At 34.1% G+C, this 23,535-nt stretch overlaps 7 protein-coding genes across 7 annotated transcripts; all 7 read left to right on the top strand.

The window, feature by feature from the left end:
- The first annotated feature begins 284 nt into the window (after positions 1–284).
- LOC127071906 (uncharacterized) lies at positions 285–2,768 on the top strand. Its single transcript, XM_051011717.1, has 4 exons — positions 285–338; positions 489–1,701; positions 1,784–2,239; positions 2,460–2,768. Exons 1-4 carry the CDS (start codon positions 285–287, stop codon positions 2,753–2,755), a joined length of 2,019 nt encoding a protein of 672 aa, XP_050867674.1. The 3' UTR covers positions 2,756–2,768.
- A 633-nt stretch (positions 2,769–3,401) lies between these two features.
- LOC127071778 (tol-Pal system protein TolA-like) lies at positions 3,402–4,784 on the top strand. The gene is made up of 5 exons (XM_051011424.1): positions 3,402–3,523; positions 3,627–3,866; positions 3,967–4,163; positions 4,242–4,479; positions 4,596–4,784. Exons 1-5 carry the CDS (start codon positions 3,506–3,508, stop codon positions 4,686–4,688), a joined length of 786 nt encoding a protein of 261 aa, XP_050867381.1. The 5' UTR covers positions 3,402–3,505; the 3' UTR covers positions 4,689–4,784.
- A 2,140-nt stretch (positions 4,785–6,924) lies between these two features.
- LOC127071780 (uncharacterized) lies at positions 6,925–8,476 on the top strand. The gene is made up of 4 exons (XM_051011426.1): positions 6,925–7,015; positions 7,435–7,499; positions 7,622–7,881; positions 8,160–8,476. The coding sequence occupies exons 1-4, from the start codon at positions 6,998–7,000 to the stop codon at positions 8,474–8,476; spliced, it is 660 nt and encodes a 219-aa protein (XP_050867383.1). The 5' UTR covers positions 6,925–6,997.
- A 2,280-nt stretch (positions 8,477–10,756) lies between these two features.
- On the top strand, positions 10,757–12,032 carry LOC127071779 (uncharacterized). The gene is made up of 3 exons (XM_051011425.1): positions 10,757–10,822; positions 11,172–11,583; positions 11,657–12,032. Exons 1-3 carry the CDS (start codon positions 10,811–10,813, stop codon positions 11,956–11,958), a joined length of 726 nt encoding a protein of 241 aa, XP_050867382.1. The 5' UTR covers positions 10,757–10,810; the 3' UTR covers positions 11,959–12,032.
- A 1,463-nt stretch (positions 12,033–13,495) lies between these two features.
- Positions 13,496–14,805, top strand: LOC127071905 (uncharacterized). The gene is made up of 5 exons (XM_051011716.1): positions 13,496–13,504; positions 13,920–14,106; positions 14,174–14,281; positions 14,414–14,523; positions 14,617–14,805. Exons 1-5 carry the CDS (start codon positions 13,496–13,498, stop codon positions 14,803–14,805), a joined length of 603 nt encoding a protein of 200 aa, XP_050867673.1.
- A 4,209-nt stretch (positions 14,806–19,014) lies between these two features.
- Positions 19,015–19,956, top strand: LOC127071904 (uncharacterized). The gene is made up of 4 exons (XM_051011715.1): positions 19,015–19,026; positions 19,191–19,317; positions 19,405–19,574; positions 19,816–19,956. The coding sequence occupies exons 1-4, from the start codon at positions 19,015–19,017 to the stop codon at positions 19,954–19,956; spliced, it is 450 nt and encodes a 149-aa protein (XP_050867672.1).
- Positions 19,957–21,314: 1,358 nt separating this feature from the next.
- Positions 21,315–23,045, top strand: LOC127071785 (MAGE-like protein 2). The gene is made up of 2 exons (XM_051011434.1): positions 21,315–22,490; positions 22,682–23,045. The coding sequence occupies exons 1-2, from the start codon at positions 22,221–22,223 to the stop codon at positions 22,823–22,825; spliced, it is 414 nt and encodes a 137-aa protein (XP_050867391.1). The 5' UTR covers positions 21,315–22,220; the 3' UTR covers positions 22,826–23,045.
- Positions 23,046–23,535: the final 490 nt, after the last annotated feature.

The following is a 23,535-nucleotide window of genomic DNA, read 5'->3' as shown; positions in this document are numbered from 1 at the left end:
ATTAATGGAAACACAATCTTGTTATAAAAATGTCTTCTACAGATATTAAATATATAACTAGAAAAATAATAATATCAAAAAGTTTATCAAGAGAGAGAGAAAGAGAAAGAAAGACAATACAATAAAATCGAGACATACACTTGACGCCGTGGACCAGAGAGAAGTAAAGAAATTTACTTCAGTTTTTGTATCGATACTTTTTGTTAAATTTAGAAAAGAGGTAACCCATTCTGTTGTTTCGCATCACTAATCACAGAATATAAAAGAGGAATGAATGCCGGTCGATGCCAGTTAAGATCGATCTTTGGTATCAACTTGTACCTGTCAATAGATACCATGTTGGTAGGTGAATGGAATATTATTTTTATATCGAACAATTTTTTGTCGTAAAAACGAAATGTTTCATTTAATTCGTTTGCATTATCCTTATGATGAATTACTCGAATTAATTCTATATGTCGATTTAATAAATGTTCAAAATCTTGCAGATTTTATACGTCGTCATTTCGATAATTACGTTAACTTCGGCGTTAAACGTACCAAATTCGTCGGAAGAAACAAGAGAAAGGATACCAACGAAAGATATTAATGATCAAAAATCGCTTATCAACGAAGAAAGTATAAAATCGTTGACTCCTGATAATTACGTTCCGACGTCACGTTCTCAGACATTGGAGAGAGATCATTATTCGCAAGTACCGATCAATCAGAATTCAGCTACAGGTGGGTCGTTCTCGTCACCTTACCAAGCAAAACAACCTTTCGCGAGCACGGAACGTTTCTCAACTCCATACTTTGAACACGGTTTTGTTAATCCCGACGTTATAAAACCAACGTTACAACTGAGACCCATCGCATCATCTCAAATACAAAAATTACGAGAAACCAATACAAATTCGAACGACGATGATAACGATCGAAAGAAAATAATAGGAGGGATTTCTGGTGTTACGAATTATGACTATCCATTTTTGTCGAGCCAACAGAAATTCGTTCCATCATTCTCTGACATTGCCAACAATCAAAAAGAAATTCCTACCAATGACGTTCAACTACCTGTATACAGGACTCATTATCCAGGACCAAAAAACTCTGACTACGTTTTTACTACTTATACGCCAAGTCATCAAAGCGTATCTAATCTGGAAACGAAACTACATCAATATTTTCCAGAAAACGAAGCTACTACTACAACGAAGAAAATCACGTTGCCTGTTAAAAATTCTCAATATATGCCGGTATATCTGAGAACATTTGAAAACAAACCGGTGCTTTTAAATCACGATCTTAATTATCTACAACCAAATTTGAATTTTGGTTTCATCGGTGCAAAAGAGAAAACGATCGCGCAAGCAGCTAACAATATTTCACCTTTCCAATCGTCCATTTCGAGCTTTCAGGGCCAAGTGATTCCTATTCAGACGGCCAGCAGCACTCCACAATTTCCACAATACAAAGGTGCTGCTGTGGCAACCTATCCAGTTTCTCTCGATCTTGCAAAGATACCACGTACCTATGAGCCTCTTCGTACCCAACCACAATTACATTTTCAGAACGTGCTGGCTACACCTATTGTTAATCCTTATCAAAACGTGAATTTGAATTCGAAAGCTGCTGAGGAGATACGTGACGATGTTGAGATTATTAACAAGAAACCACCGCAACCACCTCGTAAAAATGACGAAGACGAATTCGATGATGGTTAGTATTTGATTTTTCTTTTTCTTTTCTTTTTCATTTCATTTACAATTAATTATTATATTTCTTCATATCGAATTACAAGGAGACAAAAGCGTCGAAGCTGAATACGGCCCAAATTATAATGACGAGGAAGTATACAGGTCTAAGAATACGAAGGAATCATCCTTGGAAAATGATTTTGTTCCGTCTAAGTCATTTCCTTTCAAGGAATACGACGAGAAATTCGGAAAAAATTTCAAGAAAAATAATAAAGACGATGAGGACGATAAGCCGAATTCCGACAAGTTTCAAAGTTACTCATCATCTGAGAACGACGAGGATGGACGTTCTTCCAAATATAGCGATGATTATGAATCATCGGAGGCTCGTCGTACTAATTACGAAAATGATGACGAAGATGAAGATGGAAATGAGAGATACGAGAGCGAACGAGAACCTGAAGAAGATCGGAAAGAAGAACCGAACAGAAGCAAATATTTTAGAATAGACTTTGAGAGAGAATTCGATGATATTTACAAAAAACCATTGACAAAGAATAGTAAGATATATTAATATTTATTTATTATAAATTATAATATCTGCGCGAATCGAAAGTTCCCAGCGGACTATAAAAATAAATTTTTTCTTTGTCGTATTCCAAAACTGCAAATCTTTTTGAAGAGAATATTAATCGATTTTTAAAATCGTCTAAGAATTTTCGACTCATCCTCTGTATATAATAGTAATTTTTAATTAATTGTTATAATTATTATTCGCAGAATATATTAACACGAAAGAAGTGCCCGAAGAAAAACGTCAAAAAAGCGGATTCAATCGTTACAAAGAAGAATCCGATGACGAAGAAAATAATTATCCGTTCAATTATAATCGAAAGAAGAATTATCGAAATTTAGATGACACAAGAAAAAGATCAACCGATATTTTATCAAATCCCAATCCGATTGGAAGAGAATTGACGAGTAATTACGGTGGATTTTACGTTCCGAGTATAGTTAATAGTAAAATTCGAACACTCAGCAACGAGAAAGTATTTCGCGATTTAACAGGAATCTAAAAGAGAAAATTAATATTGATTAATAGTAATAAACATAGTTTTGTACTTTTAAGTTCGCACATATGTTAGATTAAATTGTCTCGATTCGTTTGTACGATATATCATAATTATATATAGATATAGATATATATTTTTTCTTTTTTTTTCTATTTTTCTCTTTTATACGATAGACACAGGTCTCTCTCTCTTCTCTCTATCGTCTTGTTCCTAATAATTTATCGTCTTTATATACAAGAGAGTACATCGGTACCACGATAAGAGAGTAGTGTACATCGGTGAGTGGAATATTACCTGATATTCGTCAACGTCATTCTCACGAGGAAACAACATTAAATAATAAGACAAGCGAAATGCATTATCGATAAAAAAAAATCATTCTAACACAGTTCAAAATATACTTGTATCGTGCCGGAAATATCTTCAGGTTAGCTTCTATCGAGATGATTTCCTGAACTCGATGATACTAGATAATAATCTGGAATCACTGACTTCCAGGTTATAAGTGGTCTCGTACGCGGTGATAGTACGGCAGAGGAATCGAGATAGGAGAGGTGTTATTTAGACAATGAAGGCCTGTAATTGTAACCGCGTATCATCGAGAGTTACCTTTTATGTTGACTTAATCGTTTTAATTAATATTGTTATTACGTCGTCTATGCGTTCAAACATTCTCCCATCGATTTCGAACTCGTATATATACGAGGGATTCGATCGGAAAGGTATCAGTTCTTGCAACAGCATCCTCTCAAGATGAAGACCATCTCAATGGTAATAAAAATCATTACTTTATCTTATCGGTGTTTTTTGATCATTCAATTTGTTTTCTCTTTTCGAAAATTTATTAAAAATATCTTCGATCCATTCTGTTTAGATCGTTATTGTATTCACGTTGGCTATTGCCACGGAATCAATGGCAGACTCGAAAAAACAGAAACGTGGCGTAGCACTTTTTGGTCCACCCGGTTACGATGTTTTCGGTGTCGTGCCAGCTTATGGTACTACTTCTTGGGCACCGACCGGTTTCGGCAGTGTTCCATGGAATCCTCCAACTTCTCCTGACATTGCTCTTGCACAAATTCAAGCACAAGCGACCCATAACGTCGCCTTACAAGTACGAATTTCTTATTCGATTCAAAAAGAAAAAGAAAGTTGTAATTTGTATGAAAAAAGAATGTGTGTACTATTTGAAAAAATTATTATATTTTACGTAGACTCTGAAGGATCCATCCCCTGGAACACCAAGCATTGCTTATCCACCGGAAGTTATGAAAGCGATTCAGCAGGCTAAAGAAGCTAATCACAACGTGTTCGTAGCTCAACAAAGAGTGGCAGAGGCTAAAGAAGTTGCAGTGGTTCAACAAAAGATTGCACTTGGCAAAGAAGCCGCTGCCAGGGAAGCGGCTTTGAGGTTAATTAATTTTTGAGAAAAAGTTAAATATACAGCAAGAAGGAACGATTTGAGATGTTCCATTTACTTTTCATTTAGATCGCAAGAAATTTCATCGCACGCTCAAGAAGAAGCTAGAGCGAGCGCTAAGCAATTAGTAGCTGCGCAGCAGAGATTGGCAACCTTGAAAGATGCTGTGGCCGCTGCACAACGGGTTGCAGCTGCAAGGGAGGCTGCCGCGGCCGCGGCTATTCAGAGAAATGCCGCTGACACTGCAGCAGAATTGAGAAAACAAGATGTTGACAAACAAATCTCGCAGAGCGAGCAAGAAGCTAAGGTGGGAATAATTACCACAATATTTTTTTATTTAATTGCCATAAATATAGTAGATGCAATAACGAATATCATTAATACGGATAATCGATTCATTTTTCTTTTTCTTTTTTCTTATAGGAAAAAGACATTGTTGCGGCAAAGGAAAACGCCGTCGCTAACGCAGTAGAACACGCGGCATTTGAAAAGCCTGTACACCATCCTTGGGGTTAATGATACACTAGATTGTATAATTAAAAATGAAGCGCTAAATCAAAAATAGCAAATTTATATATACTCCTTGTTTATCGGTGATGGACACTTGTTTTATTTACTCATGTTTTGTACTTGTTATCAATATAGTTTGTTTGCAAAATAGTATTTGTTGTCTTATTCGTAATTACAATTTATTTTAATAATAGTTCATATGCATACGAAGATAGATATCTATTAGAAATTTATCATCCTTTGATCAGAAGATGTTAATTGCTCGAAGGGAGAGAATAAGGTCACTGCCCCTTTAATCAAACACGCATACGCCAATCGAAGTCATTGCTCTGAGTGTACAATATGATGTACTCTCTAGAGTACCGGCATCCTTTCACTTGCTTCTTTCCTGATCATACATAATTCTTCCTTTTTCCATCACAGGAACTTCTCACGGAACCCGCCCAATAATAACTTCTTAGCGGATGTAAAATCAACGGATAGGAAGTTTGCATTATTAGATAAAATTATAATGGCCATTTTAATGAAATATTCATCAAAAATTTCTCTTGACGACGAGGACGACATGGACGCGTATTATATATTGTAGAATATTTTTCAAAGATTTTAATAGATCGTTAAAGAATTGTTTCCTCTGAAAACATATATATATATTTCCTTTCCCTATTTCTTCCTCAATATGAAATCTTTGTCTTCCGAGAAACGATTTAGAGAATCGCTTTCGGCATGACATCGACCCAGTTTTACTCGGTGATAGTTAAATTTTACGGTCCTTATAGATCTCGATCTTCTGCGATCTCGATCTGTTTTCATATCGAAACAAAAAAAAAAAAAATAAAATACAGGATGTCAATTATCGAGCAACGGAATGAAAGTTGCCGAGGAGGAAACTTCCTTTTGGCAATGATATGATATAATCTTGGATTTACACTGAATACTGTAAATGCAAATACTAACTGCATAACATATTTATGTACATGATCATGATTTTAATCATTCAGCATCCTAACCATCAAGAATAGAATCGGATCGCAAGAGATGGTTGCTACTATAACGAGACGTCATGCTCCTCCACCTTTCACGTCGAACCGGATAATACTTTCATCGGAGTCGCTTAGCTTTTTTTTTTTCATCCTTTTTTCTATCTCCTGCGTTCTCCTTCACCCAATTTTATTTGCTTTCCTTTCGTATTGCGTGTTCTACTCTCACTGCACCAAGATTTAACCTGGTTTCAGCATTATACGCTACTCCGTGACAAGTACGAAGAGCAAGAAAGGGTACTTTCATAAACGTTTTTAGGAAGGATATATTTTTGCAATAATTCTCTATTATTTAAAGCAGTGGTTCTCCGATCGTACCAATTACTTTCTCGAAAACGTATTTAATCAGAAAGAAAAAAGAAAGAAAAAAAGGGTGTGACAAATGTTACGCCTTGTGCACGGTCGAGATCACGGTCACGATTTAATCGAATCTGTTGGACATTCGTCCTTTTTTTTCCCCCTTTATGTTTTTTCTTAATTTCGCGTGAAGTATCTTTATCTTGTAAAAAGAAACGAAGCTTTCCTTCGTAGCGATACGGTACGTTGGGATAGAGCGAATGAAAGGGATGTCCGGATCGAAAAGGAAATCACTTTCATCGGCTTTGTGGCCGTAATAGATTTTGTTCTCTAGCACATGGGCGTTCACCGCGTTCACCGGTCGTTCACCATCGAACGTACGGACGTTCGCTCTGCATTCAACGAGCATTCCTCGAGGGATCTGGTTGTTGAACGAGCAAGACGATTTTACTAGATAATTTTCTAACCATATAACTTCCCTAGAAACGTTATAAAAATTTATTTGTAATCTCTGCCTCGAAGGTACAATTTTTATTACTTCATTTGAACTCGCTCGTTCATTCAACATCTCTTCTTCTATTTCAAGTTCAATGTGATCGGTCGTGAACTTCCTATTAAATTTCTTTAAAGAGAGAAACGAGAGCCGGCACGTGTTGAATTTCATTATCTGCTATATCATACTTCTCGATTTACGAATAGGATATGGGTGCGTACGTGCAAGTCCGGTTTTCATACGAGAGATCCACTGTTTACTGTTAACTAGAAACGTAGAGGGAGGGAGAAAGCGTCTTGTGTATAAAAACGAACGATCAACCTCCGGCAACTTGCAGTATCCCTTACGTTCTTCGTACAAACGTTCAATCGTTTTAATTAAAAAAAAAAAAAAAAGGCCAAGAGAGAGAGAGAGAGAGAGAGAGAGAGAGAGAGAGAGAGAGAGAAATAGTCAAACAATACGGAAGAGAAAAGAAAAATCGAAAAATGTATTGTTTGCCATGTGTAAGTAAAGAGAGGAATGAAAAATATAAAAAAGAAAAAAGAAAGGAGGAAACACGAGAGAAATATGTCTGATAAATTTATTAACACCGTTTACAAGAGTATATTACATGGGATTTGAGAAAGCAGTGGATCGTTCTATCGAAATTCTTAATAAATCGAAAGTCTCGTGGACTTCGATAAGTAAACGTAGTATAGTCGTACAATCTCCTTCTCAACGATACATTCCGTATCATACACTCAACGGTATCGAGGTCAAACAACTCGTTGTAAAATCATAAGAAACATAATTTTTATCTCTATTTACTTCCGATAAAATACACGATATTCCTTTAAAAGATCTTTCTTGATTCGTGCCGAGCTACCCTCCTTTTTTTTCCTTTTTTTAGTATTCTCGACTAAAAACAAATTCTTTTTTTCAGCTCGTCGTTATAGGTTTGCTCACGAGGATTTGTTACACGGCCGCTGAATCTGGAGGATGGCAAGGGTGAGTAAAGAGGGAAAGAAAAAGAAAAAAGGAAATGAAAAAAACGAGAAAGGATAGATCTTCTAAACCCGTCATATAATTTACGCGTCGTACAATTTAATATGATGCATTATGACACACAGGATATCAACAAATTATGGTTTGAGTTACGGTGGACACGATGACATATCTCTTCACAATTCTTATGGAAATATTCATCAAGACGTAAGCTCTTACGGTTCTTACGACTCCTACGGAGGTGGAGGCCATGGCCTTAACTCGGGTCTCGATCATGGTCTGTACGAAGGTCATTCTCAACATCATTACGGCGTTCAGACAGTACCGATCAGCGAACACGTCGAGATTACGAAGCCAGTGCCGGTGCCGGTTGTAAAAAATATCGGTAAGTTCTTGTTCGTTTACTTTCCTCCTCGACTTTTTCTTTCTCCTTTCCTAATCGTGTAAATTACTATGTATCCATATAAATTTTTCAATGAGATAAAAAACAAAAATAAATAAACAAATAATACACAATGAAAAAAAAAAATATTCAGGTTACAATTTTTTATTCGTACCGTTCATTCTCATAATGTTCTATAATCAAATCGTGAAAATCGTTTTTTATTCGATTCTCTTATATTTTTTTTAATCTTTTTCTTTCATTTTCATTTTCATCCACAGGGGTACCGGTAGCTCAACCAGTTGCCATACCAGTTCCACGTCCGGTAGCAATTGGAATTCCTCAACCATATCCGGTACATGTACCGATTGCCAAACCAGTGGCCATACCGGTGGTAAAAACTGTCGCTGTACCTGTTGAGAAAAAGGTTCCGTATCCGGTGGAAAAAGTGATACCTGTGCCAGTCGAAAAAGCTGTACCGATTACTATTGAAAAGCATGTACCTGTACCTGTTGAAAAACCATATCCGATTCATATACCAATTTACAAACACATCTTCCATAGAATCAAGAGTCACGGTCATGGTTGGAGTCATTAGAAAACAAGAGAATCGAAAAGTGACATAAGCATTTTAAAATTATAAAAAGAGAAAAGAAAAAAAAGAAAGAAAAAAAATCAGTCTAGCATACACAAGGCAGATAAATATAATATATTACTTGTTGAGCTTTTTTGAGAGCTTGACATTGAAAAAAAAAAGAAGAAAAGACAAAAGCCTGCTTTCGAAGAAAGACTGCCATAAGTCATGCGACCCAAGGAACATATTTTGTTTCCTTCGATTTTTCGTCCTGAGCCAATTGCTCGAACACGGTCGCGAATAGTATTACATCCTATATTTATAATTTTTAATCGTTGTTACTTTGTTGTACAAAATAAAATATTAATTTTTACTGAAATCTTTGATCGAATATTATATCATTCATGATTTAACCCTTGACTCGTAGAAACGAATATATCGATGTAATCTATTATAAAATAAGAATTGAATTAATAATAAGATAAGAATTTGTATTAAGCAAGAGTTAACTAAGTACATTTAAAAGTAATTCAAATGATCATTCATTATTATACTTGAAAAAACAAAGAAAAAAAAGAAGGTTTACTTCATTTAAACATTCTTCATTAACACTTAATATTAGATCCTCGGTTAATTAATTCAGAAATTCTCTTCTTGTTCCAATCCAGCGAGTATGAAATAACAACATTTAATTCGTTCGCGATAAAAGAGGAAAAGAGAGTGAGAGTTTGAGGGAGGAGGCAGGGAATGGAAGAAGAAAGAGAGAGAGAGACGGAGACGGGTGAAAGACAGATACACTAGTTTTTATAGCTTCTGTGCTTAATCAAAGAAGTTATAAAGTTTTGATCATGAATCAGTGTTAATGGCCCCAGAGTTTTCTCGATTGTAATTAAAAGATTATCTCGTTGAATTTTTCGTTATGCTCTCTCCACATATTTTGTATGTTGATGAACATCGGCTATAAATGTATAGGAATCTAATGGAATTCTATTAAATGTGATAGAAATCGTATCGGTTCGATCACATGATGCAATCATACGACTTAATTATATTAATGACAAAAATCCTAAAATGACGTAATAATTAGTTATCGATCCGTAAATGTTACCTTATATATAATTATTAACGAGTATGACGTCATCCAGATTTGTCCTTAATTCGTTAAAGAGACTCTTTCATTTCTAAAAAAGTAATGATACGGTCCTTTGAATATTGCTCGATACTGCAAACTCAACGGGATGAGTGCGTAATGCTCTTTCGCCATATTTTACAGAGAGATTCGCCGCGTAAATGTAATTTATGCACGTAAAAGCTTCTAAAAGCTTACTGGCCTTCCCAGTGCATCGTAGAGAAATTAATTACACGAGAGGTATCGTGTCTATACGTATTTCGACGATGTCCGTGTCCATTTGTAAAGAATATATAATCGTGGAATATAAGTAAGAGAAAAGAGTTAATCCATCTTTGCAAACTAACTTATCATAATATCTAATGTGAGAAACTGACAAGTGAGATGGTGAGCGGTCGTTGATGAGATCTTATGACAGATACTTTCATATAATTTTTTCTATTTTTCTCTCTTTCTCCCCCTCTCTCTCTCTCCCTCTACGAATCTCTCAAGAATGAATATTTCTCTACCACATTGCATTGAAAAAAACGAGTTTTCGTTACGGTTTGTCAATTTAAAAATTATTCTCTTTTTCATACTATCCTTTTACTCCTTTCACATACGTTCTCTGTTCGTTGTCTAGTAAGTATAATAATACACGGATAGATTGCCGTACGTGAAAACTGAATTTATAGATAAGAATTCATATCTATAGTTAAATCGATATATATATTTTACAGAAAAATATCTTATCACGAATATTATATATTTATGATCAACGTTGACAAAATGTTCGATAGCTATGGTATATATTATACGTATATATTATACGTATAAATGAACGTATGTAAGATTAGATCAAAGGGTTCCAAACGAATCGTTTCTACGTACTGACGTAACGTAGTGGGACTATAAAGGTGTAGCAAATCTAAGATGAAATTCACGAAGGTTCGTAATAGATGGACGCTCACCCTCCTGACTGTATAAATAATGACCGGATTGTAAACGAATAGAGAATTCTCTCAAGTAGTCAATAATTTTAACGTGCTCGGCGAAGCGTTTACTGTAAAACAATTGTACCGCCTAAATGGGATTCCAGGCACGCTGAGCCAAGACTAAATTACATCGTCGACAGTGAAAGGCTCCATGGTATATTAAGACGAGCAATGGTCGAAGATGTATCAGTCTCAGTAAGAAATCTCTTCTACCAACAGCCGTCGGTGCATTTGCCGAAAGACACGCGTTCGATCATGAATAGAATCGTGAGTAGTAGAGACATGACAAAACTAGAAGGAGAAACCAAGGGCACAGATCTTACAATTAATTCGGAAAGGAAACGAGAATTAGAAATTAGAAAAATAATAAGTAATACTTATATATGAAATTTCTAGGATTTCTCTTGTATTATCGGTGAAAGAAACCGGAAATTATCTAAAAAAAAAGAACAGAAAAAAAGAAAAAGAAAAAGAAAAAGAAAAGGAAAAGAAACAAAAGTTCGACAGACACATAGAATACATTTATCTTTTTTTCCCCTTTGATTATGCGCGTGTTTAGAAATATATTTCGATTAGGATGCAGGTATTCTTAACTTGAACTTAACCTTCGTCGCAGGTATTACTTTCACTGTTGTCCTTGGCCGCGGCCGCACCGGTAATCGTCGATCAACGTTATAACCATGAGGATTTAATGCGGATAGTAAGACATTTGCAAAATATCAAGAGATCGGATCACGAGAGTTTTGGGAGTTCCGGAGATGGTGGTAGCTATGGTGGTGGTGACTATTCCGGCGGTCACGGAGGTGGTGGTTTTGAAGCTTCCGCTGGACAATTCGAGTCCGGTGGAGGTCATTTAGACGGAGGACATCAGGATTATTCTTCTTTCGGTGGATATGGTGGACATGGTGGTGACGAGGGTGGTCATGGAATTTCTTTAGATGGCGGACATAATTTTGTTCACAGCGTTCCAGTTTCAGAACACGTTGAAGTTACCAAACCAGTAGCTGTGCCGGTTGTCAAGGAGATAGGTAAGTACAACAGATATAACAAACCATAAATTAAAAAAGATAAAAATTATATCTAACATTTATTTGATTGTAGGTATACCAGTGCCACAACCAATAAAAATTGGTGTTCCCCACCCAGTTGCTATCGGAGTTCCACAACCATACCCAGTAGCAGTACCCGTATCAAAACCAGTACCAATTCAAATTGTGAAAACGGTAGCTGTACCCGTCGAAAAAAAGGTTCCATATCCCGTAGAAAAACATATACCTGTGCCCGTGGAGAAGCCAGTTCCCATAACGATCGAAAAACATGTGCCAGTTCCCGTGGTCAAGCCCTATCCCATCAGGATTCCTGTTTATAAAACTATCTACCATCATGCGAAGAAGGGTCATTAAAATGGAATAACGGAGTGTCCTTTCGTCCTTGAAAAATTTATGGGCACTCCCAACAGCCAAGATGGCGGAAAAGATGTCCATTAGAAATACGTAAGGAAGTGGATAAGGAATAAATTTCGTTATCTCTTCTTTTCGAATTTTTTACACGACATCTATTTTTTGTTATTATTATTATTTTTTTATATTGTATATAAACAAATATCCATGTAAGTATTGCCGAGTGCATTAATTATGCGCTCATCCTCTCGGCAATGCATTGTTACGATTACGTTATTTTTTGTACCTCGTTGTTTTTTTTTCTTTCCTTTTTTTTCTCTTTTTGTTTATTTTTCAATAAATTACATACAAAATATCAAGATGTTCTACCGTATTCTCATATCTCAGTGAAAGTCCCATCCAGGTGAACGTATTCCTTCTATAGAATCGCCTCTCTGCGTGGTATTTTTTTCTTTTTGGAGAAAATAGAGGCATCGTAGAAAATATAATATCCTAAGTTTATTTCGTCCTAGCACAACACTCGTTCCAGCAAAGACATTGAAATTTCTCTCGTAATTAAGTCATTGTCCTTGAAAATAACGAATGCGTTAACTGTTAAAAACTGTCAATTATATATCATTACGATTATTAATTATATATCTTTGATTTAATCATTCGATCCTTTTGAACTGTCAACATGTCATTCCTCATAAGACGATTACACGATAATTTAATGATTATTATTCCTACCTAATTCTATACACATAATACGTTTGTTCGAATATCGGATTTATAGAAATATTATAGCAATACGAGTTAATACTTTTTAATGGTATATATTTAATATAATATAACGACGAATGAAATGTCAATTTAATTTTGCAAAATGCACACTACCATCTCTATTATCTTTCATTTCCCGTAGAAGAGGTGAACGTGATGTATACGCGTACACCGCACGCCAAGAAACATAATTGCGGCTTTCACTGGAAATTTCAATATATTTGCCACGGATTCCATGGAAAGCGAATGCCGACCGAGCTAATCCAACCGTTGGAAATAAGATCAACGTAATCGCTCGATGCAAATGAGGCGTGACCATATCTATCTAATACAACCGAAAGGAGACAACTATAGCGTCCTTAGCCTTCTCATCATCCACATTATTGAGGTCATGTTAACGAACTTATAATAACTGATGGAAAATCCATTATCCTTATTTTTTCTCTCTCTTTTTTTCTTTTTTTTTTCTACGCTTTCTTTTTGGTATAATACATTTCTAAAGACGTAGATCTCCACGGTGCACTTTAATACTATATTTAGAAAGTTTTTTATTTATTTTTTTTCTTTCTTTTTTTTTATTATTTTTTTTTAAATTCTTTATCAACGATTTGTAAACTTTACGGAATTATTTGCAAATGTTATTAATCATTTAGTAATTAGAAATTCGAACGAAGATCTGACGCAGATCTGGGTAAAAGACGGAAATGAAATGTTACGTAAATTCCTTGGAGAAAAAAAAGAAAAAAGAAAAGAAAAAGTGTCTAACAATGTAACTGCGATGGTGTTAGTACAAATCGAGTAGCGCAGTTACAGTGAAGGTGAAGAATAGTGGGGTATTCGTCAGTCTGATGGCAAGAGGTAGGTATATAAAGTGACACTTAAAGAATTTATCACGAGTGAACTTATTCCCTCAGAACAGGCATAGATGCGTTTACTTGACAAAAGATGATTAGGATCGTACGTAAAAATGAGTGTTATTTCAATGATATTTTTAAATCTTATAACAATGCTAAGTCCTATAATAAATATTGTGTCATTAATAAAACGTTAAATAATTCATGTAAAAATACAAAAAAAATAGAAACAAAGAATATTATTTCAAGCAACAAGTGCACATAATTTTTACAATATGAAGAAAGAGCATAATTTTATTATAGAAAGAAATAATAGTGATTAGAAGTGATCCTGTGTTGTTTGTTTAGAGGGTTTTCATTTTGTTCGCCATCGTTGGCTGTTCTCATGGTTCTGGATTAAGTTTAGACGGTCTATCTCTTGGTGATCATAATGCTGGCCTTGATTTAGGAAGTCACACCGGAGGTAGTCTTACTCTCGGAGAAATTTCACTGCATCATGAAGACGAATTACCGGGAATAGATTTAGGTGAAACGGGTCTGACAGTATTCTCAAAGGCCATCGATCGTGCAAAAAAATAATCTTTGTTAATCATTGTTGCTAGGAGGTCACTCGGGTGACTGGGATTCTGGCATTTCCCTTGGAAGTCACGGAGGTTATGGGGGTTATGGTGGTCATGGAGGTCACTTCGTTACTTCCGTTAAGCACATTGGCACGTACAACAAGTGGCATCGATGAAATATTTCTTTTTTATTTTCTTATTTCCTTTATCTTTTTTACTTTTATTTTGTTTTTATTTTACCGAAAGAAACAGTAGCAAATAATGTCCAATTATTATTTCTAGGAGTACCAGTAGTAAAAGACATACCAATAAAAATTCCTAAACTCACGGTACAAACGGAACCGCAGCCTTATCCTGTGAACGTTTTTGTTTCAAAACCTGTACCTTACGAAGTAAGTTTTTAAACGTTATATTAATTAACCACATTTATATCTAAGTATGTCTAACAATTTATATGACTATTATTTCTTCCATAAAATTTGCAGGTAGTGAAGCCAGTGATTACGAAAGTTGAGAAGAAAGTTCCAACTCCGGTCGAGAAGATAATACCTTATAAAATAGAAAAACCGGTACCTTTCAAAGTATACAAACATATTCCTGTACCAGTTCCAAAGCCAATACCGATCAAAATACCGATCTATAAGACGATAATACACAAATCTGGACATCACTAGTTCCTGCCATTTCAATCGATCAAATTTATATATTTTTCTTGATTTATTTTCCTTTTTCACGTGGAACGAACGTAGAAATTTATTGTTATATGTAAATAAATTGTTGTCTGTATTAAAAGTCAAATTTTCTTATTTATACGTTATTATTACTTCTCAACATCACAAAACAGAATAGATGGAAGCAAATGTTTCTTCGTTGTGGAACGCAAATGGAAATTTGATGTTCTCAGTCGCTTTTATTGCTAATAAGATTAAGTTGATAGTAACAAGCCCAGCGAGAAATTAGCCCTTCTCGTCTTGAAGGAAAATGTCTTGGTAATTAAGTGAATCTTCCTTCTAGTGGGTATTATTACTCAATGCCGGAAGATTGTGTCCTTGTCTGAGATAATTATAGAATGCTATTTGTTCAAAGTTATAAGACAAATTCCTTAAGGGAAATGGAATTGTAAACTTTAATGCGGAGCATTTCAAAGTTGAGATAGAAAATGAATCGAGAAACTTTATGAATAATTTATGAATAATGAGTTAGTGGGAATTTTTTTAAGAAAAATCTCTGACAAAAGATTATTGTTTATTATTAATGATCGATTTATTACGATGTTTATTATCGATCCAATTATCGCATTCGATTATCAATCATGTCATTTATTTCATTTATTGACAAATTGACACGCGTTTATATGAGAGAAAATTATGAAAATAAATTATGGAAACTTGCCAATAGTTATATAATATTATACATTAAAGGAAGGAAGTAAAAGTTTCTTCTGACGAAGGCATGAATTAATGAGAGAAGAAAAGTTCGACCATTTTACCTTTCACTTCATCCAAGATAACAATCAGTCTTCAAAACTAAAGCAGAGTAAGCAGGATCATGCCAACGATCTTCTTTTCGAAATCGTCAAAATGTCGATGGCCTTTAACTATAGTCTTCTACACGTGTCTAAGTACTTAGAGCGAGCGAATGACCGGAAGAAATATCGTTCCTTTCGAATTCATAAAACACTCTTGTTGTATAACAAACGTTTAGAATGTAGGCGCTCTGATTCGTATCAGTCAGTAAATTATCGATATACATATACGACAAACAAAAAAGTAACTAAAGTAAAAGTCTTTTAAAAGTTGAAGAATAAGTGTAATAGGATTTCTTTGTAAAAGGTCTTAACATAACTTTCTTACGACTTCTTTCGTTCGTTCGTTGACAGTTAATTAATGAGAATTCATTAATTAAAAAAAATTTTTATACAGTTACAAACTTTTATTCTTTTTTTTTTATAGGAAAACATTATATTTATTTATTAAATACTGTGTGCCAAATTATTAATATTTATTAAATATTCAGATAAATAATAATTTCAATTTTTAATTTGGAAAACTTTATTTAACTAACGCATATATATTTATATAATTAAAATTAATAGTAATTAAAATTAATAATATGTATTTATTCAATGTATTCTTTCGAAAATAATAAAAGAAAAGTAATCGGATTTCTTTTCAAAGGAGGTAACACTATGTTTATACGATTTCTTTAGTCCTTTCATTGATACATAATAATACTAGAAGAAGGAGATACCTTCGAAAAAAGATGTCGGGGCGAAAGTAAACTTTAAATTCAATTTCCTCTTCCGACAATTACGATCACGAAACTCTGAATGCGAATGAGAAGGGATTAAGCAATCCTTTCAAAAATGTTTCCTTTCTAAAATATCAATTAACTCGTGTTCATGAATTCAACTGATGAATTCAATTGATGTCTTTTTTCTTTCTTTTTTTTTTTTTTTCTTAAAGAAACAGCGAAATAATTTGACATGAAAAACAGACGGAGAAAGCAAACACACTTCACGCTCGTGTATATCGATCATTTCTCTAATAAGAAGGAAAACAAAAGAAATAAGGAGAAGTAAAGATGATCCGCATTCTTTTCTTTGAATTTAAAAATGTACGAGAAAATATTAAAATTGCAATTATTAGCGTTCTTATATAATTTCGTGCCAATGCTCTAAAGGAATGTTTCACTAGATATCATGTGGGTTTACATGACGTGTGTCTATGCAAGTACGTATACAAGTTAATATCTATTAACGTAAAAAGTTTGAAGTAAAAATGAAAAAGGAATAGAAAGGAAAGATGTGGTAAAAGAAGTTTACAGGGAAAGTAAAATTCTAACTTCGGTCTAACTCTCGAGAACTATTATACGTGTTATTAACTTTAAAAATGTGAAGAGAAGTTGAAAAAAAACTCATTGCTCCCAAGTATATAATATAATATATAATATATGCCGACATAGTTAATTTTTAAATTATAGTTCTCTTGATTCCTTTTATTTGAAAATATTCGTTCAATTTTTTCGAACAAATACCAAAAAATATAACAATGAAAAAATTGTATAACGAAGTTTCTTACAAAAAGTAACGATGTTAAAATACATATACGTAACGATGGATAAATATTGTATATTTTCATCTAGAATATAGTGTTCGAGTTATAACAAATCTAAAAAAAAAAAAAATATTCATATAGGAAATAACAGAACCTTTCGAATCGAACGAAATCCGAGACAAACTTTCCATGGCGAAATGATAGTTCGGGGGCATCGAGCCGTTCATCCAAGAATATAACTACTATAAGTTATCTAGCTCCTGTCGTTTCAGACTTCCGATTTCTCTCTCTTTTCCTTTCGTTTCGTGTATCATATTAAGAAAATATCAAAATGAACAGTATCGAAATTATAGTGCTTATTTCTAATCTCATATCCCGAGTTAATTAAAAACCCTGATAACTAAATATATTTTGAAAAAAAATCTTTTACCATTTCGCAGTCTATTTTGAACGAAATAACGTCTACCAGAAACTTTCATTTCGTTGTAACATACCGAAAAATTGAATCGAACGACGTTGTTCGAAAAGGAGAACGTCTACCTCACGTTCACTTCCGGTAAATTTCAGAGTTACGCAGAGTTAAGTTGCATTGCGGTACATGATTGTGGTTTAGCAGTATACTGCGAGAGTAAACGGAGATCGAATATGCATTTGAAATGGTTTAGCTTGTGAAGAAGGCAGCTTTCGTTTATAGGGAATTTTTTGTCGGTCTTATTGTAATTCCTCTTGGCGTTCTATAGCAATATATTTATATTATTATCGATGGAACATAAGCTTCTCGGTTCTTACCGTTCACCGTGAAATTAATCTATATTGAGCGAATCGAATGAAACATTTCGATGCTTCCTGTACATGCAGGAAATCGACTATGTAATGATGAATTTATAGATCATTTATAAAATACAGATCTATAGCCTTTCCGAACGAATTTTTTTTTTTAGATAAAGAAGAAAAAGAACCATTTCGAATGCACATTTTAAATGAGAAACCATTCGATCGAAAATCCTTATTTAAAATTGTCGTATTTTTTCATTTTTCTTCTTTTTCTCCTTTTTTTTATTGACTTCGATCCTATTCCTCTTAAAGAATTTTTCACTATATGCCAAAATGAAAAGAAAACATCCCTTTTTCGCTATCGGAGAAGATGATTTTCTTCGGACGGTTGAACGAGCTTACCGGGAATACGGTTATGACAGCCTACGAACGAAGAGAGAAACGAGTAGAATATAATCCTATTTCTTACAAGTGATTTTCTCGTACGAACGAACGAGACGGATACTCATCACTTTCTGTGATTGTAAAAACTCGAATATTCGCCCAGCAGCATCTAGATATATTCATGATTTTTATTTACGTCATTCGAACGTGCTTTTTTTTATTTTTTTTCTCCTTTTTTATACTTGTTTTTCTATGCAACTCTCATGATTTAATTTAGACAAGTTAATTCTATTTATCACGAAATAAATAAATCGACTAAAATATTTTCAATAGTGAAGTTTCGATTATTAAGATCCTTCCGCGTATTTTTTCTTCTCAAGGACGTTACAATCCTTTCTCAAAGTCAGAACGTGGGATCGGCTCTTGACATCACTATAGCAAGACGAAAGTTAAAGACATGCTTCTAGTAGTGGTAACACGAACTTGTCGTTCCTCCCACCCTCTTCGTTTGGAGCCCTCCGAGAGGGCGATACTCCGTCCCGTAAGATTTTAGTGAAAGGTGGTGGAATCTACCATAGTATATAAGCACGCTATTCGAACCCTGTGAACACTCGACGTTTCATTTCTACCGTTCGATACCCTTTCTTCTAATCGATTCTATTTTACAACATGAATTCGATTGTAAGATATTTGGAAAAAAATTATTATTATTAAAATAAAAAATATTTACGCAAAAAATGATAATTAATATTATTAATAATAGTATCGTATATAATAAGACAGTATGATAATTAATAACAAGAATGAAATATATACAAACATGTTTTCTTTTCATTTTTTTTCAGATCATCTTCTTGGCTTTGATGTCATTGATCGGCTCGTCCTTCGCCGGACATTACGAAGAAGATCATGGTAGTTCGACTTACGAAGAAAAATCTAAACCAGTTGAAATACCGATTTATAAAAAATATGGTAAGATTGGAGACACTGTAAAATCATTTTTATTTTCGTTCTATAAGACTCATACAAGTCTTTCTTATCGTTTGAAATCTTTTGCAGCTATTCCAATACCTCATCCTGTACCAGTAGAAATCCCTCAAGAAATCAAAGTACCTATACCACAACCCTATAAAGTACCGGTTGAAATTCCTCAACCTTATCCTGTTGAAGTTGTCAAGCATGTTGAAGTTCCTGTCGAAAAACCAGAACCATATGTTGTTGAAAAACACGTAAGTATGTTTTTTATTCAGTTGTACTTCTTCAGGAATTATACCGATTAACTATTTAATAATTAATCAATTTTAGATTAAAAGAAAATATTAGATTCATGTAATATCAATCTTGATAATGTACATGGTGTAAGTCGAAGTCACTGGTTTTTTTACTTCTTCTTCTTTTTTTTTTTTAATGCTGACATAACTTCTAAACGAGCATGAAAGCTATAACGGCACATTATATCTTCATTTTTAGGTCCCTTACGTCGTGGAAAAGCCGTATCCAGTTTACGTTGAGAAGAAATTTCCTGTTCCCGTGGCGAAGCCGTATCCTGTCCACGTTCCAATCTACAAGCATGTTTTCCACCACACGTCGAAGGGCAAGGGATGGCACTAAAAAAAGAAGATAGGAAAAAAAACGATTCTGTCTGCTCGGAGAACGTTAATCAATATAATAATTTAAGGACGTCGTTAATTTATTATGAGTGTCTTTAGAGAAAACGTTTTCTCCATGAGACGAAATCAGCGCGATATTTCTTTCGCGTTGTTACGATTATTAATTTTGTTACTTGTTTTTTTATACATATGCTTTGTTAAGTTTTTTCTTCTTTCCTATATATATTTTTTTTAAAAAAGATGAGTACGAGTTTACCAAACATAAAAAAAAAGAGAGAAAAAGGAAAAGAAAGAATCATTGAAAATAAATCGATACTATCAACAACAAAAATAATTTACCTTCATTCGACTTTTCAACATTCGAAATATTAACTATCAATGATCGAGAAAAAAAGAATGATCTATGGATTGTAATGTGTACCACATAAAAAAGCTTTGAAACTTCCAAATTCTTTCTTCTGGAATTAATCTTCTTCCTCTTTCATTCATCCTGGAAACAGAGAAAAATAGTAGGAAGCTGGACGCGTTATCCGGTATTTAATTTCCTCGTTTGTTCATAGTTACGATTTAACTTTGAAAACAAACCAGCAGCTGCATGATCTCGATTCACCATAACAAGCTTGACGGCCTGGTCTGACTCGACGAGACGTTAGCGCGTTCCTTGCGCAGATGTGTGAAACCACTTTTACTTGGGATGCACTTTCACTGTTCCGCTCCGTGATACAGGATAGAATCACCGACGATTCGAATCTCGAGATCGACTGTTCACCTAGCCACACCCCTTGCACGATCTTACCTTTCAAAAATATATAGATAAAATAAATGTTTCAATGTAAGCGTATTTCGTCTTTTATTCTTCTCCCTTTCTTCCTTTCTCCCCTCTCATTCCTTCCTTCTCTCTCTCTCTCTTCCTCTCTCTTTGTTTATTTTATCTAATATCGACACGAAGAACGTGAAATAATTCGATCCAACTTTCTTCTAATTTTCTCATTTCGATGTCCTTTAATCATGAATTTCTTTTTACATATATATATATATATATATATATATATATATATATATATATACATACATACATGTGTGTGTATGTCTGTTGAATCATTCATCGTTCAAATTAGTTAAATTATATTTGAAAAGATCTATTGTGGAATATTCGATGAGTTTGAATTCTGTATTTTTACGTTTCGCTGAACTTTATGACCTTTTGAAAATCCAGATAATACTACATTTACATGCATATACGTTATTGTCTTTCTCTTTCCCCATACCCATCGATATTTAAATATTTTCTCGTTAATATATATTCGATAGTAAGGGAATTATTCACAGATCGTTAATCAAGAAAATTAGACCGTGACATTATGTTACACTGTTTCAGTTAATTCGTTCTCTTTCACGTTTCTATCGACGAGAGAGACCGATTATGATAACTTTGATAACTTTTATTAAAAAATATACCCAACAGAGAGAGAGAGAGAGAGAGAGAGAGAGAGAGAGAGAGAGAGAGAGAGAGAGAGAGAGAGAGAGAGAGAGAGAGAGAGAAAGAGAAGAATAGAGATCGACTCTCTCCTTTTTAACTTTCAATATATTTTATCATAATAAAATCGTTTATCATAAGTAAAATGAAAACATAATTTTCTTTTTATATTTTTCTTTTTCTTTTTAATATATTAACATTACTTTTGGTTTTCCAACGATTTGATTTCTTTTTGTTTTTTTCTTGACGATGATCTATATGAAACTGATGAACCAACTTTCATTTACTTTTGATTGATATGCATAAATAATAATAGGTTTTAGTATGATAAATGCAATACAGAACGTTGCACCTAACAATCCACACTCCGAGTCACGGTTACATTTGTACAGACGTATGATGGACAGCTCTACACTCACCCAAGCAGTCGAGCACCCGAGCGAGCATCAACTGTTGTAATGAAGAGAAGGGAGAAAGTTGCATCGGTATATAAACTCTTGGCCGTGACTTTGAAAGTACCAAAGAGACGGTGAAACATACAGTGAACGGATTTGCGGGAGTGCTACCTTCGCGCAAGTCATTTGGAAAGATGAAACTTTTCGTGAGTAATCAAATCTAATTTTCGATAATAAATTCAATTATATCAATTATCAATAATTAATAAATACTTGATATTGAAAGAAATTTATTAATAGTGAGTCATCGTAATCTTTTAAATTTACAAGTATTCATTAATAATTATAATTTTTCATTGATAATATATCTTTGCGAATTAGATTTTAGCCAGTATGGTGGTTGCTGTTTGGGCCGGTTACGATGAAGACCATGGTGGTTCTACCTATCACGAAACTTCTAAAACCGTGGAAATACCGATCTATAAGAAGTACGCTATACCGATTCCACACCCAGTACCAGTTGCTATACCACAGCAGATTAAAGTACCGATACCACAACCGTATCAGGTACAGGTACCAGTACCACATCCGGTGCCTGTGGAAGTAGTTAAACACGTTGAGATTCCTGTAGAAAAGCCTGAACCATACGTGGTTGAAAAGAAGGTAAGTGTTGATCGATGGGTAAACGTTTCAGAGAACACAGTTTACTGTAATTTCTACTTTATCGACTTTGATTTTATATATATATATATATATATATATATATATTACTTTCGATCCTTACTTTTCTTCGTCTAATTGAAAGTCCGCAAGGTCCATATATGTATGCATGAATTAAAAGAAACTCTTTTTAGGTACCATACGTAGTCGAGAAGCCTTATGCAGTAACAGTCGAGAAACATTTTCCAGTACCGATACCAAAACCATATCCGGTCCATGTGCCAGTTTATAAGCATGTTTTCCATCATCAAAGTAAAGGACATGGTTGGAAACATTGACGTGAAGGGGCACGTAAACTGGACAAATTTATTGCCAAAAAGGATATGTTAATTAAATTAAAGAAAAAAAAAGAAGATTAAAAATAGCCTTACGCGTTACTCGAGTAACTTATAGTTCAAAATATATTTAATAAGTGTTACGTTTTGTAAATAATGATTTTACTTGTTTTCTATACAATGTATCTTTGTTTCTTTGTTAAATAAAAATTGTTTAGTTGTACGGGTCGTTAGGTGATCACTTTCCTCCCTCGGGTGACATGAGCGTTTAAGCCAGATCGCTTGGATGACTGAAAGGATTCGAAAGTACGAAGCTTAATTGTGGGTTTACCAAGGCGTTTAGCGAACTGCATTCTACCGCTGCAACATTACCTTTTTTAATCCAAGAATCATTTACTTGTGAGATACGGACTGACCCCGTTAACTGTAAGATTGAAAACAAAAGAACTGCCGCGGCTAGCATCTTTATCGAGAGATGATCATTAATTCAATTGAACATGGCGATTGTTTCTTTATTTTTTCTTCTACTTCTTTTTTCTTTTTTTTTTTAAACACAGCTTTTATAACCGTTTCATAACGTGGTTATAACTCACGGCGATTGTAAAGACAACGTCATTGATCACTTCGTAATTTATTAGCTCAATAGGCCCGAGGCAAAGAACAGTATTATAAGGTTCTCTACCTTAAGGATAAAAAAAGAAATAAGAAAAAAG

This window comes from Vespula vulgaris, chromosome 23 (assembly GCF_905475345.1).
Source record: "Vespula vulgaris chromosome 23, iyVesVulg1.1, whole genome shotgun sequence".
Classification (NCBI taxonomy): Eukaryota; Metazoa; Arthropoda; class Insecta; order Hymenoptera; family Vespidae; genus Vespula; species Vespula vulgaris.
Note: the sequence above shows the minus strand (reverse complement) of the source record. Positions and strands in the feature narration are given on the sequence as shown.

What these genes read in the sequence shown, in the direction of transcription:
- LOC127071778 (XM_051011424.1), top strand. An exon ending in GCCAGGGAAGCGGCTTTGAG is followed by an intron (nt 4,164 to 4,241) that starts GTTAATTAATTT and finishes CTTTTCATTTAG; the next exon opens with ATCGCAAGAAATTTCATCGC. An exon ending in AGAGCGAGCAAGAAGCTAAG is followed by an intron (nt 4,480 to 4,595) that starts GTGGGAATAATT and finishes TTTTTCTTATAG; the next exon opens with GAAAAAGACATTGTTGCGGC.
- LOC127071779 (XM_051011425.1), top strand. An exon ending in GCCGGTTGTCAAGGAGATAG is followed by an intron (nt 11,584 to 11,656) that starts GTAAGTACAACA and finishes ATTTGATTGTAG; the next exon opens with GTATACCAGTGCCACAACCA.
- LOC127071780 (XM_051011426.1), top strand. An exon ending in GAATCTGGAGGATGGCAAGG is followed by an intron (nt 7,500 to 7,621) that starts GTGAGTAAAGAG and finishes TATGACACACAG; the next exon opens with GATATCAACAAATTATGGTT. An exon ending in GCCGGTTGTAAAAAATATCG is followed by an intron (nt 7,882 to 8,159) that starts GTAAGTTCTTGT and finishes TTTCATCCACAG; the next exon opens with GGGTACCGGTAGCTCAACCA.
- LOC127071904 (XM_051011715.1), top strand. An exon ending in ACCGATTTATAAAAAATATG is followed by an intron (nt 19,318 to 19,404) that starts GTAAGATTGGAG and finishes AATCTTTTGCAG; the next exon opens with CTATTCCAATACCTCATCCT. An exon ending in CATATGTTGTTGAAAAACAC is followed by an intron (nt 19,575 to 19,815) that starts GTAAGTATGTTT and finishes CTTCATTTTTAG; the next exon opens with GTCCCTTACGTCGTGGAAAA.
- LOC127071906 (XM_051011717.1), top strand. Translation starts at nt 285, where the DNA reads ATGCCAGTTAAGATCGATCTTTGGTATCAACTTGTACCTGTCAATAGA. An exon ending in TACCTGTCAATAGATACCAT is followed by an intron (nt 339 to 488) that starts GTTGGTAGGTGA and finishes AAAATCTTGCAG; the next exon opens with ATTTTATACGTCGTCATTTC. An exon ending in AAAACCATTGACAAAGAATA is followed by an intron (nt 2,240 to 2,459) that starts GTAAGATATATT and finishes TATTATTCGCAG; the next exon opens with AATATATTAACACGAAAGAA.
- LOC127071785 (XM_051011434.1), top strand. Translation starts at nt 22,221, where the DNA reads ATGGTGGTTGCTGTTTGGGCCGGTTACGATGAAGACCATGGTGGTTCT. An exon ending in CATACGTGGTTGAAAAGAAG is followed by an intron (nt 22,491 to 22,681) that starts GTAAGTGTTGAT and finishes AACTCTTTTTAG; the next exon opens with GTACCATACGTAGTCGAGAA.
- LOC127071905 (XM_051011716.1), top strand. An exon ending in TACTTCCGTTAAGCACATTG is followed by an intron (nt 14,282 to 14,413) that starts GCACGTACAACA and finishes TATTATTTCTAG; the next exon opens with GAGTACCAGTAGTAAAAGAC. An exon ending in CAAAACCTGTACCTTACGAA is followed by an intron (nt 14,524 to 14,616) that starts GTAAGTTTTTAA and finishes TAAAATTTGCAG; the next exon opens with GTAGTGAAGCCAGTGATTAC.